Below are 13336 nucleotides of genomic sequence, written 5' to 3'. Positions count from 1 at the left end.
CCTCCTTGATGCCTGAAAATGGTCACAAATGATGAGCAAGTGGCAAGGGAAGACTCGGCAATTAAGTCTGGACAGAATAGACACTTAAATTATTTAAAATTTTCCATGAATTTTCAAACAAAATCTCCCCTGTTGCAGATGTCTGCAGACCTGGCTCTGCAACTTAGGATTTTCATACCTTTAATGGCCTAAGATAAGCCTCAAAACCATGCCAAAACGGTCTGCAACACATTCATGATCAGCTTGTGGTCAAAGAACAAACCCAGATTTTAGTTTATAAAAATCAATTTCCAGAGGTTGTCTTCAGGCTTTCATTCATAACTCATTTACCTCATCCTCCAATGCCTGAAATTGGTTGCAAATGATGAGCATTTGACCAAGGAAGACTCAGCAATCAAGAATTGGTGGATTTGGGCGGTGAATTATTTTATATGAATTTTTCCAAAAACTGCCCCTGTTTAGGAAGTATGCAGATTTGTGTCTGCTATCATGGATTTTTAGCCTCCTCTCGCCTCCAAAACTCAGAAAAATGGAGTCCAAATGTCCTGTAATAATGCATGGATGAAATTCCTTGCAAGTAAATTTCCACAAATTTTCAAAGAAAATTGCTTCATAAGAAGGGTTTCACAATTTTGGTCTGAAAATACCTTGCCTACAGCCTTCTAAAGGCTTCTAATGCTTTAGAGAAATGTGCCCTAATTCCTGCAATCTGCCATGGGTGGAAGGAGAAGTTGGAGGAAGTGGAACAATTCAAGGAAGAAAGTGCCTTTTATGGAGTCTTGGTTCAGATTTCAGCTTGTCTTGCCTTTGTCTTCCAGAAATATTTATTTTCACAAGAGCAGCGCACTTCCTTTTATACTTAGTTTTTGCCTCTTATTGCCTCCCTTAAGCAGATGCCTTGATAAAAGAAAGTCCCCTTTCTAGAAGCTTCTAATTTTGGCTTCATTAATTTTCCCCTTTATTTAAATTAAATAGAAATATAATGCTCTCACAGGAAAAATGATCCATGTCGGGATTGTATTGACTTAAAACCATATCCAAACTTCATCTCCATCCATGCAAGGCAAGGAAAATCAATCAAGGCTTGGATGGAATTCATATTTCCTCACTTAGCTTAGGATGAAAGAATTGTGGATATTTACTTGCTTGACTCGAATATAAACTAGGCAACCACCCTCTTGCTTATGGTAGGAGTGCCTTCTGTGGTGAGCTAGTGAAAGTACTTAGCTTCAATTGATATCCAATCTTTAGTTTGCATCCATTGATGGGATTGAAGAGGGTGGATATTGATTTGAAAACCATTTGAGTATATTCTTAGAAGTTTGCATTAGGTGGGTGGAGTCGCTGATTAATACATTTAGAAGAGTCCAAGTTCATCTATGATTCCTTACATTCATAGTTAGGAGCATAGATGGAAAAGTCGCCGATTACTCGGCAAGTTTTAAACACTCACCGAGTATTTTGGCATGGCGAGTAAATCGCCCAAAAACTCGCCCAAGGGAAAACTCGGCTACAGTCCAAAAGCTCACCGATTAATCGGTGAGTTTTAACAAAAAACTCGGCGACTTTTCATTTAAAACTCGCGGTTCAGGAAACCCGCGCCCAGTGATAGCTAAATAGGTTAAAATTCATTGTTTCTTTCATTTGTGTGGAGGGAAGAAGGTTTTAGCTGATTGCAAGTGATTCAAGGCAGATTTGAGTGGATTTTAGAGGATTCCAACCGGATCTAGAAGAAAAATTTCTTTCCAAGTATGTTCATCTTATCATTGTTTGAAAACTTTTTATAGTTTTAAGCAAAGTTCCTATTGTTTTTGTTATTGTTTGTAAATGATTTCAAATCATTTAAAATCATTTTAACTCTATGCTTGAACTTTGAATCATTTGAAAGTTGAAACCCTAGTTGTTCTAAACTTCTAACTTCTAACTTCTAAGTTGAGTAAGTTCTAACTTTGTTTATTCATTTTTCTATAAATTTATGTGTAGGGTAGTGGTCAAGCATTAAGAAAACATGACAAACCTGCAAGAAGAGTGACCACAAACACCATGCCCATCTGGATATATAGGAACTCGGTCTAAAAATGCAAGAGATAAGGCATGGCGGTATGCCTATGAAGCTCCAAATGATGTTGGGAAGGTGATATGCATTCCATGTGAGAGAATTATTTCTGGAGGCATAAACCAGCTCAAATACCACCTTGCAGGCATAAAGAGACATGACTCAAATCCTTGTCTCAAGGTAACTGATGAAGAAAAAAGATTCATCAATGCCCTACTTGCAGCTGTTGAAGAGAAAAAATTGAATAGGGAGAGGGCGAAATTAGCTATGAGGGCAGCCATAGCTGAATCCGAAGGAGCTCCTTTTGATATGCAAGAAGAAGAAGAAGCACTTGAGAACATACCAAGATCTCTTCGTGCCCACGGATCCGCAAACAAAATATCTCTTTTACTAGTTCCACTTCTTTTACATCTCCTACTTCTTCATCACCATCCACATCAGGGATACACACCTGGAGCACAGCCATCATTAGAGGGCACTGCATGGTTCAAGGAGGTGCATGAGCAAACTGATATTGCAGCATCTGATTTTTGGTTTTTCAACAATATCCCAATGAATGCAGTTGATAGTCCCTATTGGGTCAATATGGTGAATGCAATGACAATATCGGGCCAAGGGTAAAAGCCGCCTAATCGCGAGGATATGAGTGGAAGGTTAGTATTTTACTATTTAGTTATTGTAAATAATTGTGATTCACTTTAGTTCATTGTTATATTTTAAATCTTAATTGTTATAACTTATTTCCTATTTTTTACTAACACTTTATTTTTATATTACACCTAAATTTTGTAGGTTGCTTGACAAAGCGGTTGGCAGGGCAACAATATTGATAGAAGACCAAAAGAAAGAGTGGAAGAAGTATGGCTGCACCATTTTATCTGATGGGTGGACAGATGGAAGAAGTAGAACCATCATTAATTTCTTGGTTGCTTGCAAAGATGATGTGGTGTTTTAGAAATCTGTTGATGCCTCCAACAAAGTGAAAAATGCAGCCATATTGGCTTTAATGTTGGAGAATGTTGTCATGGAGGTGGGAATAGAGAATGTGGTGCAAATAATCACAGATAATGCAGCAGCATATGTGGCAGCAGGTAAATTTAATTTTTATGTTCGAATCAATATGAATCATGAATGTAATGCTATGGTATTCAATTTAGATTTGATGTAATTTGTAAATACTAAATATGGAAAGTTTGTATTTGTAACTAATTATTGATTTTTTGCTAATCTCTTAGGTAGAAACCTCCAAGAGAGGCATCCCACACTTTTTTGGTCACCTTGTGCAGCACGTCCCTTTTGGAGGACATAGAAAAACTTGATTGGGTGAGTCCAGTTGTGGAAGATGCTAGGCGGGTCACCAAATATATCTATAATCACCCATGGGTTCTCAGTTTGATGAGAAAGGCCACTAAAGGCAAAGATTTGATGAGACCTACTATGACAAGGTTTGCAACGGTCTTCTTGACGTTGCAAAGTATTCTTGACCACATATTGGCTTTGAAACAAATGTTTGTGTGTGCTGATTGGGTTGTTTGTGTGTGCTGATTGGGTTGCTTCACCTTATTCAAAGAAGCCCGAAGGAGAGGCTGTGGCACGGATAGTCTTTGATGATAATTTTTTTGCAAAGGCTAAGGAGATTGTGGAGGTAACTTCAACTTCAAGAATCAAAACATTATATTTTTAGTTTATTCAAGTTTCATTATTATTTCATAACTTACTATGTTATTAACTAATTTGTATTTTTCAATTTCAAATGTAGATGTCTTTGCCCCTGGTTCTAGTCTTGCGCATATGTGATGGGCAGCAATCCCCAATGGGAGGTCTTTATGAGGCCATGGATAGGCGAAAGAGGCTGTTAGAAGTTACTATCATGGGGACAGTCTCAGATTTGACCCCATTTGGGAAACAATTGATAGGAGGTGGTACAATATGCTCCACTAACCCATTCATGCAGCAGGCTACTTCCTCAACCCCAAATTCAGGTACTATGATTATCCTTGAAGTTGGGATTTTACTAAGACTTTATTTTACTCTACTTTTTAAGGTTTTGTAGTAAGACTTGATATCATTTTCTATTTGTTTTAGGGTTGATGATTCCTACTCAAATCCTAATGGAGAGGTCATGGAAGGTCTCTCTAAATGCATTGAGAGAATGATATCCAGTGAAGCGGAGCGAGACCTTATTGTGACCGAACAACAAATCTATGTGGAATCGAGGGGTCCTTTGTTCTCTTCTATGCTAGCAAAGAGAGCAAGATCTACTCAAGCACCAGGTAAAGCGTCAAACTTTAAAACTTTTGCTGATTGATAAGTTGTGTTTTTTATCATCTTTTTTTATTGCTTTATAACTTTTTATATTTTGTTTTACAGATTCTTGGTGGGCAAGTTGGGGTGGCAATACCCCCAATTTAAAGAAATTTGCTCTCAGAGTCCTATCTCAACCTTGTAGCTCATTCCATTGTGAGGGCAATTGGAGCTTATTTGAGTCCATCCACACAAAGAAAAGAAACAGAATGACTCAAAAACGGCTTAATGACTTTGTTTATGTGCACTATAATCTTAAGTTGCGCATAAAAAAGGCACAGATCTCAGAACTACCTAGTCCACTTGATCTAGATGAGATAGATCCTTATTCTAATTGAACAGCACAGGAGCCAGGTCCATTGTTTACACCGGATGAGATCGCTGATTTGGAGAGGCAAGCCACGGAGGGGGATGTTGAAACTGATTTTCAGTTCACAATGGATGACATTGAGGATGAGGACGAGGAAGATGATGATTCAGGCTCAAAGGATGAGGCATTACCATTAGGAGGAGATGCATCCTCTTCCAGGACCCCGAGCCAGTTGAGCGAGGGGGCACAACCATAGAGTTCACAATCACGCAGCTCACGCCCTATCCCAATGCGGGGCACTTCTTCTAGGACTAGACCCCCTCGCTTTCCTACTAGTGCAAGTGGAAAGAGGAAGATGTGATTGTATTGATCATTGATGTATTTAGACTTTTAGTATTTACTTCTAGTTTGACAGATTGAAACTATTTACTATTTTGCTTCCTGTCATGAGCATTCGGCATGAGAATGCAATTTTGTATGCACTATGCATTTATATATATCTAAACTATGCTTGTTTCTTTTGTATTGTCTTTAATTAACTTATTAGATGCATCTTCTCATTCAGTAAATTTTGCAAAATAAATGTATTTTTAATTAAATTTCAGCGGTTTTTTAGGTTCTCGAGTTTTTTTTTAAAATTGCCGAGTTTTTTCAGATTAAACTTTTGGGGGGCTTGGCGAGTTTTTTCCTTTGGCGAGTTTTCCAACTATGGTTAGGAGTACAAGTAGTAGTAGACGTCATGTTTCAATTGAAGTGAAAATTTTGGAAAATTCAACCATATTTTCATTGCACATTGTGAAGCTAAATCTTTAAAAGTGTAAGCAGTTGATATCCATTGAATGAACAGCATAAGTCCCCTAACTCATTACCAGAAAATCATATTATTTCACTAAATGATCATCCACAATTTAAAGAACCTTAAAGTCATTTTGTGATCGCGCTTTGCAAGCTTAGCCTAACAAGTGACCTTATATCAAGAGAGGATTGAGTATCTATTGTTTAATTCAAAAACATTAAGTTTTAGATTTTGCATGTTGTAGTGGAATAAAACTCACATCAACAAGAAGGATGAGATCAAAGAAATTGTTGAGCAAATGAAAAAGTTGTCAACCAAAATCACCGATTTGAGGAATCAAAGCAATCATATGCAAAGCATGTTAAAGACTCAACAAGCTCTGCAAAATACTTATCAAGGAAACAATCAGAGAGAAAATCAAGGCAACATGCAAGGAAACAACCAAGCTTATCAGAAGAAGACATGGAACACAACACCTAACAACAGAAAGATGGTGTTGCCATTGGACAATCTACCAAATTCTGGCAGGGCGCTCGTAACAAAAACAACATTACCTAATTGGTGTAGATTGCACAATATGAATCAACATTTTGAGATGCAATGTCATGACTTCCAAGTAGTTGCTAATATTATCCAAGAAGATAAGAAGAACACAGATGATCAAGAGACACTTACTGTAACTGGATAAGAGATTGTGCCAACCGTAAGACATGATCATGTTTTAAACTATGAGTAGTTCTCATTTACACCGTTATTTAAAATTATGAACAGCAAAATGGGAAGTTCTAGCCAGTGTTAGCTAATGGTCTAGTAGAGATGCCAGACTTTAAGTTTCCATTTTCATCAGCAACTGAAACAAGTGAGGAACAAGGTTATGTTTTTCCGTCCATTAAAAAATAGTGTTTTAGTAAAGGGAACAAGGCAAGTACCACTCCAACAATACCGAGGAATTCAGGACTAAGGAGTGTCAGAGGAATCCTAGCACATTAAACAACCAAATGCAAAGCAAAGTTCAAAATCATCCAAAAGACTCGTCCATATGCAAGCAAAGTGCAAAAAACACTACTAATGGAGATGAATTGAAGAGGTTGAATCAATGTGTGACTGAATAGGTGAAGAAAGTTAAACTGAGTTTGCCCCTACAGTATGCCCAAAGATTAGGGGAACTGAGTGAGTTGGATGATAATGCTATTCCTGAAAATGTTGCTCAAATTGCATTGAATGCCACACAAAACATATTGAATATCCAAAGGGCACCCAACACAATTCAAAAGTCAAACCTTGCTCAAAATGCGCAATATGGTGGTCAAGGGGCATGCAACAACATTCAAGATAGATCAGCTCTATTTATGCCACACGAAGCTCCCAGCGCGTAATTCAACAAGCAATGGGAAATGAAAATTAGAAACTTGCAAGTACCACCACAACTCAAGATGTTACAAGGAATGAAGACACTGATCGGAATCAGGCTACCATTAAAAGTGAAAATTCAATAGTTGGAGGAAGCTTTGAGAAGAAAGACTTCAAGCAAGATACAATTGTTTTATACCAAGAAAAATATCAGCCAGCCCTGTTTCTTCTCTCCCTAAGGACAACTGGGAAACTTTTACAGAACTTATTGGTATATTTGGTCAACAAGCAATGTGATGGCATTAAATGTATGTGGAAGATTTGGTTTGATCCCCAATAGCACAAACAAAAAAGTCACTCAACTGGATAAGACTAAGGTCCCAGTAATCGAAGAGTTGAATAATATCCACAAGTAGTTAGTGGCTGATCCAAGAATTGCGCAATTCATTGGTGTTTCTATGGTGGACATACCAGATGGATATGACATGCTTCAAGGAAGGAACTGGTCGAGAAGATCGAACAGATACATGGCTACAGACTTCTCGCACATGTGGTTGCCTTGGAGAGGAGTTCCAAATCAGATTAGAGTAGATAGCATGTAAAGAATAAAATTGATGATCACAGAATATGGAGAACAAAATGAGATTTTATTCACAAAAATAGACCTTGGTCAGTATCGGATAAAAGTAGAAGAGGTTTTGATGTTGCATTATTCATTGTTTGGAAGAAGCAAGACTACATTTGAAGACTTCAAGAATTTTGCCCTCAAGGGATTAAAGTGAGGAATCAGATTAAAGGCTAGCTAGCCCACAAGGACACCCAAACCACATCTAACAATACCAAAACCTAATCTAAGCATACGATAACCAAAAAGAAGAAAAAGAAATCCATTTTCACATTCCCAGAGGAGAAGATCAGCAAGAGAAGAAGCAATTGGTCAAGTGAACAACAATTGATAGAGGAGATTAGGGTATCACATCTACTTGATTAAGACTCTTACACCTACCATCTACTGATTATGGTTAATTATATATTGTTATGGACTTCTATGTTTACTATTTAGAAGTTTATTTATAGTATTTACATTTTAATATTTTATGTGATTTCATGCTTGAAACGTGGGGCCTTTGGGCGATTTTGCTATCTGTATGTCATATATTGACAATGAAAGCGTTTGAATTTTGTTCATTTGCTTATCGATCCACATGTGGAATCTTAACCCAACTCTGATGCTATATATTAAGCTTCTTAAATGTCTAGGATGTGTTAGGATAGGAGAGACAGAAATAACAATTACATGCAAATATAGCCAATATCATAAAAGAATGAAGCACACAAGAAGAGAACACAAGACACAAAGATTTAACGTGGTTTGCCCAATCTCTGGGCTACGTCCACCAAATAGTGAGTCCAATATTTTTATTATCCAGTGATTTCTTCCTTATTACAATTTGCAATCCCTTACAATTCAATACTGCTACAACAAGCTACTAAATCACCATCACACCTCAAATCCCTAACCCTAAGCCATTTTATACAAGCATTTTGTAGCTTACAAAATTAGGGCTAGAATAGGTTAAAACATGTCAGCTCCAAAAAATGTTTTCTCAGGGGCTACCACCCCCGAACCCCGACAAGCATACATGGCAAGTGTACAATACTTACCTGATCAGCTACCACAAGCTAACTGGATGAAAGCTTTATCAATTTTATGATATGTATATTTGAAATTTCTTTATCTATATCAAAACTCCCCTAATTTTTAATAGCTTTACTCTACCATCCCCTCAAAATTGACCCTAACAAGTACCCATACCAAAAACACACCGTATCGTCTCCATACCCAAAACTCCGTCGACCACAAGTTTTGGTTAAATTTTCAAGATTTTTTAAAAGACTAACAAGAAGCAATTTCAAAATCCGCAAGAATTAAATATAAAGAGAAAACAATTTTGATAGTAGCATTCAGATTGGAAGTTGCCTTCTTTTTTTCTGCAAAACCTTGTTATTTTAAATTTTTAAAATCATCAAAATAAAAATATTGTGTGCGTTGTAAAGAACCCGATTGACATGTCCAAGGCCACAAATCAATTGATTTCTAGAACCTATCAAAAGTATAAGTTAGACTCTTCAAATTGCTGCTCCAATCATTCTTAATATTTTCAACTTCCTACCCATTAACAATAGAACTTGTTATTTGACTCTTGGCAAATGCAGCAAAAACAGAAGGTTGTGGTGGAACTATTGTTAAGTGCATTTCAGGGGCTGCAGACTTAGTCTGATGGTAATAGGACAGCTCTTAAACTGTGACCTATGTTTAAATAACCCATTGAAAAAAGGAAGAATGTAACTCCAACAGAAATGAGACATAATTGTAATACAACAATCAAGGTACTGATTCCAACTTGATCATAATTGAAGGCAAGCCATGGTTTCAACCAAGATCTACCCAATAAATAAAACATCTAGTTGTAATAGGAAGAACTATAAAAACCACAAACCAGGTCCAATTATCCACCTTATGAAATCAGAGTGAAATTCCAACACAACTTTGGCGCACTGTATAGTAAAAATGACAATGAGAATTCCAACTTAATCTGGATTGAAGCAAACCCACAACCTCAACCAAAATTTACCCAGAAAACAAAATAGCATACAAGAAAATAAAATGGCATCCAATCCCAACTCTGCACTATTGTTTTTCCAATAGTGCACTTGCAAGTGCTTTATCTAGTTCCAAACTTCCCAAATACAATACAGTGATGATGATGAAAGCCACAGATCAATTGATTTCTAGAACCTATCAAAAGTATAAGCTTGACTCTTCACCTTGCTGCTCCAATCATTCTTAATACTGATAAGTAGGAGATAATTTCCACAGCAAGTCAAATTGTGATATTGCTATCAGGATTTAACTGTGTGATTTTGAGTCAAACTCATTGACCCATGTTTCATGAGTAGTGATTCAACATGAATCCATCTCTCATGAGAATAAATGGAACACTTAGCACTCATTGGATCTAGGTGATGCTAACAGGGGTGAAACACCAGGACTTCTAGGAGGTCACCCATCCCAGTACTACTCCAGCCTGAGCACACTTAACTACGGAGAATCCTTCATGGTTAAACCCAAAGCTTGCAACCCCATTTGCAAAACCTGTGAGCATCACCTAGATCCAATGAGTGCTAAGTGTTCCATTTATTCTCATGAGAGATGGATTCATGCTGAATCACTACTCATGAAACATGGGTCAATGAGTTTGACTCAAAATCACACAGTTAAATCCTGATAGCAATATCACAATTCTTAATATTTTCAACTTCCTACCCATTAACAATAGAACTTCTTATTTGATTCTTGGCAACTGCAGCAAAAACGGGAGGTAATGGTGGAACTTTTGTTAAGTGCATTTCAGGGGCTGCAGACTTAGTCTGATGGTAATAGGACAGCTCTTAAACTGTGACCTATGTTTAAATCCCCATTGAAAAAAGGCAGAAAGTAACTCTAACAGAAATGAGACATAATTGTAATACAACAATCAAGGTATTGATTCCAACTTGATCATAATGAAGGCAAGCCATAGTTTCAACCAAGATCTACCCAATAAATAAAACATCTAGCTGTAATAGGCAGAACTATAAAAATCACAAACCAGGTCCAATTATCCACCTTAAAAAGTCAGAGTGAAATTCAAACACAACTTTGGTGCACTGTATAGTAAAAACGACAACAAGAATTCCAACTTAATCTGGACTGAAGCAAACCCACAACCTCAACCAAAATTTACCCAGAAAACAAAATAGCATACAAGAAAATAAAATGGCATCCAATCCCAACTCTGCATTATTGTTTTTCCAAACCAGTTTTTAGTAATTACAACAGTAACTGAATCCACAAAATCTAAAATGCTCATAATCCCAATTGAAAAGGATGATAGTAAATAAAGACTAGAGTTGAAATGAGCCCAATTAAATGAAATGAGCCCAGGAAGTGAATCTAATGCAGTGAAAGACTAGATGCACCCCCAATGGAGGTGATCTAGTCCCCAGCAATAACCACACAGCGGAAATACAACACAAGACACAAGATCTAATACCAAATTCAACTCTTTATTCATAAATCAACTGATTACATGCAATGTGTTAGGCTGTAAAGTCTCCCCGGTTACGGCCAAATACAAAGTAATAATTCTGCAATATTTCACAAGATCCAATAAACCCTAGCTAGCCTAGATCTGTAACAGCACAACAATCTGGTAGAAACACCAAGCAAGATCAAAACTTGTGCTCGCAAGCCACCAAACAATCTTCTTGTTTCCTAAGCCCACACTCAGCTACCAACTCGGCTATACAAATTCGCAACTCCAGATTCCTTCCTCGAATTTTTGCTATTCTCTAACTAATTCTCTAAACACTACCCCAACCCCTCCTTATACACTTGCACAGCCACAAGTCACCCTATTGCAAATAGAATCATCTAGAACCCAAACAAACATAATATGCCTTAGTCGGCTTACAAAAATCATTAAATCCACATAGGATAAATAACCAAGATCCAAATAGGTCCTCACACATCCCACGACTGATCCACGTCACAATCATGCGCAACACGAACTAAATACACCAAGTGGGTCGATCAAACTCCCAAGAACATCATTCGATGAGCCAAACCACCGAGCATCAGCAACAACCACCAAGCAAGCCAAGCATCACCAAGCAAGCACGCCCACCGAGCTCCTACAAGCATCACCAAATTCCTTTGGTCACCGAGCTCCTCGCGCAAAACTACAACCAGGAACAACCTAATAGTGACCAAGTATCACCTTTTTCAACGAAGTCCTCAAGGGGGCTATTTTACTTATGCAGATTCACAACAAAAGAGAGTCTGGAAAAATCACATCAGGCTGACTAGGAATTTTATGTGTCCCGTAGCCTTATGGCCTCGTGAATGTCATTAAAAATCTTTCATTCAATTCATTCATTCATTCATTCTAACTCCAAGGTCAAAACCACTCCAACATACAGGAGTGCCAACTACCCAAGGATACTCCTACATCAGAATCATCAAGACTTTCATAGTGGAGTTTCGTGTTTAAATCCCCACAATCAAATTGTATAGCAATATTTATAATTATTGATATTTGGAATTGCATAATCTACCACATCCAATTGTAGATGTGACGTACATGTGACAATGGAGATTCAATTCAATCATGGTTACTAAACTGACGGAGTCCCGAGGGAATTTTAGAGATCGACAAATAAATAGCAGAACAAACCCTTGGTTTACTAAATTTCATATATGAATTAAATTGAAGCTTGTAAGTTGTTTCTAATACCAAATGGCGATAACGGTAGTAAACAAAAGACTATAGTAAACGAAAACGGTGTTTCAATAAATACAAGAGTCAACTAAATGCAGGCAGCTTGCAAGTTAATTCTAAACCGAAAATATTTGAGTAGCTGTAAACAAGAATCACAATAAAACAAACTTACATGGAACGGTAACCATAAGCAGCACAAATTCGTGCTGGTCGATCTGAGCAGAGAAATTCTTGCGAGTGAGCAGCTGCCACTGGGGATCAATTCTGTTCTCGCCTTCGACACTGCAATAAAGGCCTACCATAAATAGCAATGCCAAGCAGAACATAAGTTTTAACGCCATTCTGTTATTTCTCAGATCGCAATCATATTTAACGTGATCTAACAAAATTTGTTTTCAAATTAAAGAGCTCTGTCACGTTGCATTCAGAAAGAAGCACGAGACGACGCCACTCAGTCGAACTCCGCCTGTATGTTCATTAATATTATTTTTATTTTAATATTTCCTTGTTTGATCGCATCAACGAACATATCGGATATTAAAATAATCGGGATAAAACCTTGCCAAGTGTTAATCAGACGAGGGAGTGCCCTAAATTTTGGCTTGTATTTTTGGCTTGGTCGACGTGGGCATAAACAAATGCCTTCATGAGGGAAGGTATCTCACTCATGTCTAAGAGACCTAAGGGACTATGTATCGATTACACATAATAATAATTAATAAATCGACCATGTGTCATAAATCTAACCTATTTTAATTGTTAGCACTCTTGTTATGAATGCTTTCTTGGTTTTGTACAATCTTTGCTTTGTCAAAAAGTTGATGTAGACAACTCTTCTTTAAGTTGTTCTCACCTTACTCACGGGTGTTCGTAAGCAACACATCTAAAAATAAATGTTCTTGCAGAAAATACATTATGTTTAAACAGATCTTTTTATTGTAGAAAATACAAATTATTTATTGCCAATCATCCTTGGGAACCGTCCATCTACATATCTCACACCACAAATGATAAGATATGGTTCTCAACGATGCCACTAACAATCTAATTTTAACATTAATTTCCACTAAGTAGTTGTTATCGTCATATGACCCTAAGTGGGATTGCACTCTTTCCATTGTGGAGGTATTTCCTACCCATCTGATATTTACACGTGGTAGCCCCTACATTCTTCTAGGACAAATCTTTCTATCTCT

At 37.2% G+C, this 13336-nt stretch overlaps 1 protein-coding gene across 5 annotated transcripts in view; it reads right to left on the bottom strand.

The window, feature by feature from the left end:
- The window catches only part of LOC149553901 (uncharacterized), a 142317-nt gene extending 129650 nt beyond the window's left edge, over positions 1 to 12667 (bottom strand). For 4 of the 5 annotated variants that reach the window (XR_016353201.1, XR_016353202.1, XM_089789249.1 and 1 more), the window contains exon 1: positions 12313 to 12611. Coding sequence is in view for 3 of the 5 variants with exons in the window: in XM_089789249.1 (XP_089645375.1) it covers positions 12313 to 12481 (169 nt within the window). In the remaining 2 variants the exon portion in view is untranslated. Of the gene's footprint in view, positions 1 to 12312 lie in introns of all 5 variants that reach the window. The other variant, XM_089789247.1, reaches the window with a different exon arrangement.
- Positions 12668 to 13336: the final 669 nt, after the last annotated feature.

This window comes from Cupressus sempervirens, chromosome 6 (assembly GCF_028749045.1).
Source record: "Cupressus sempervirens isolate cs-2001-9-10 chromosome 6, ASM2874904v1, whole genome shotgun sequence".
Lineage (NCBI taxonomy): Eukaryota > Viridiplantae > Streptophyta > Pinopsida > Cupressales > Cupressaceae > Cupressus > Cupressus sempervirens.
Note: the sequence above shows the minus strand (reverse complement) of the source record. Positions and strands in the feature narration are given on the sequence as shown.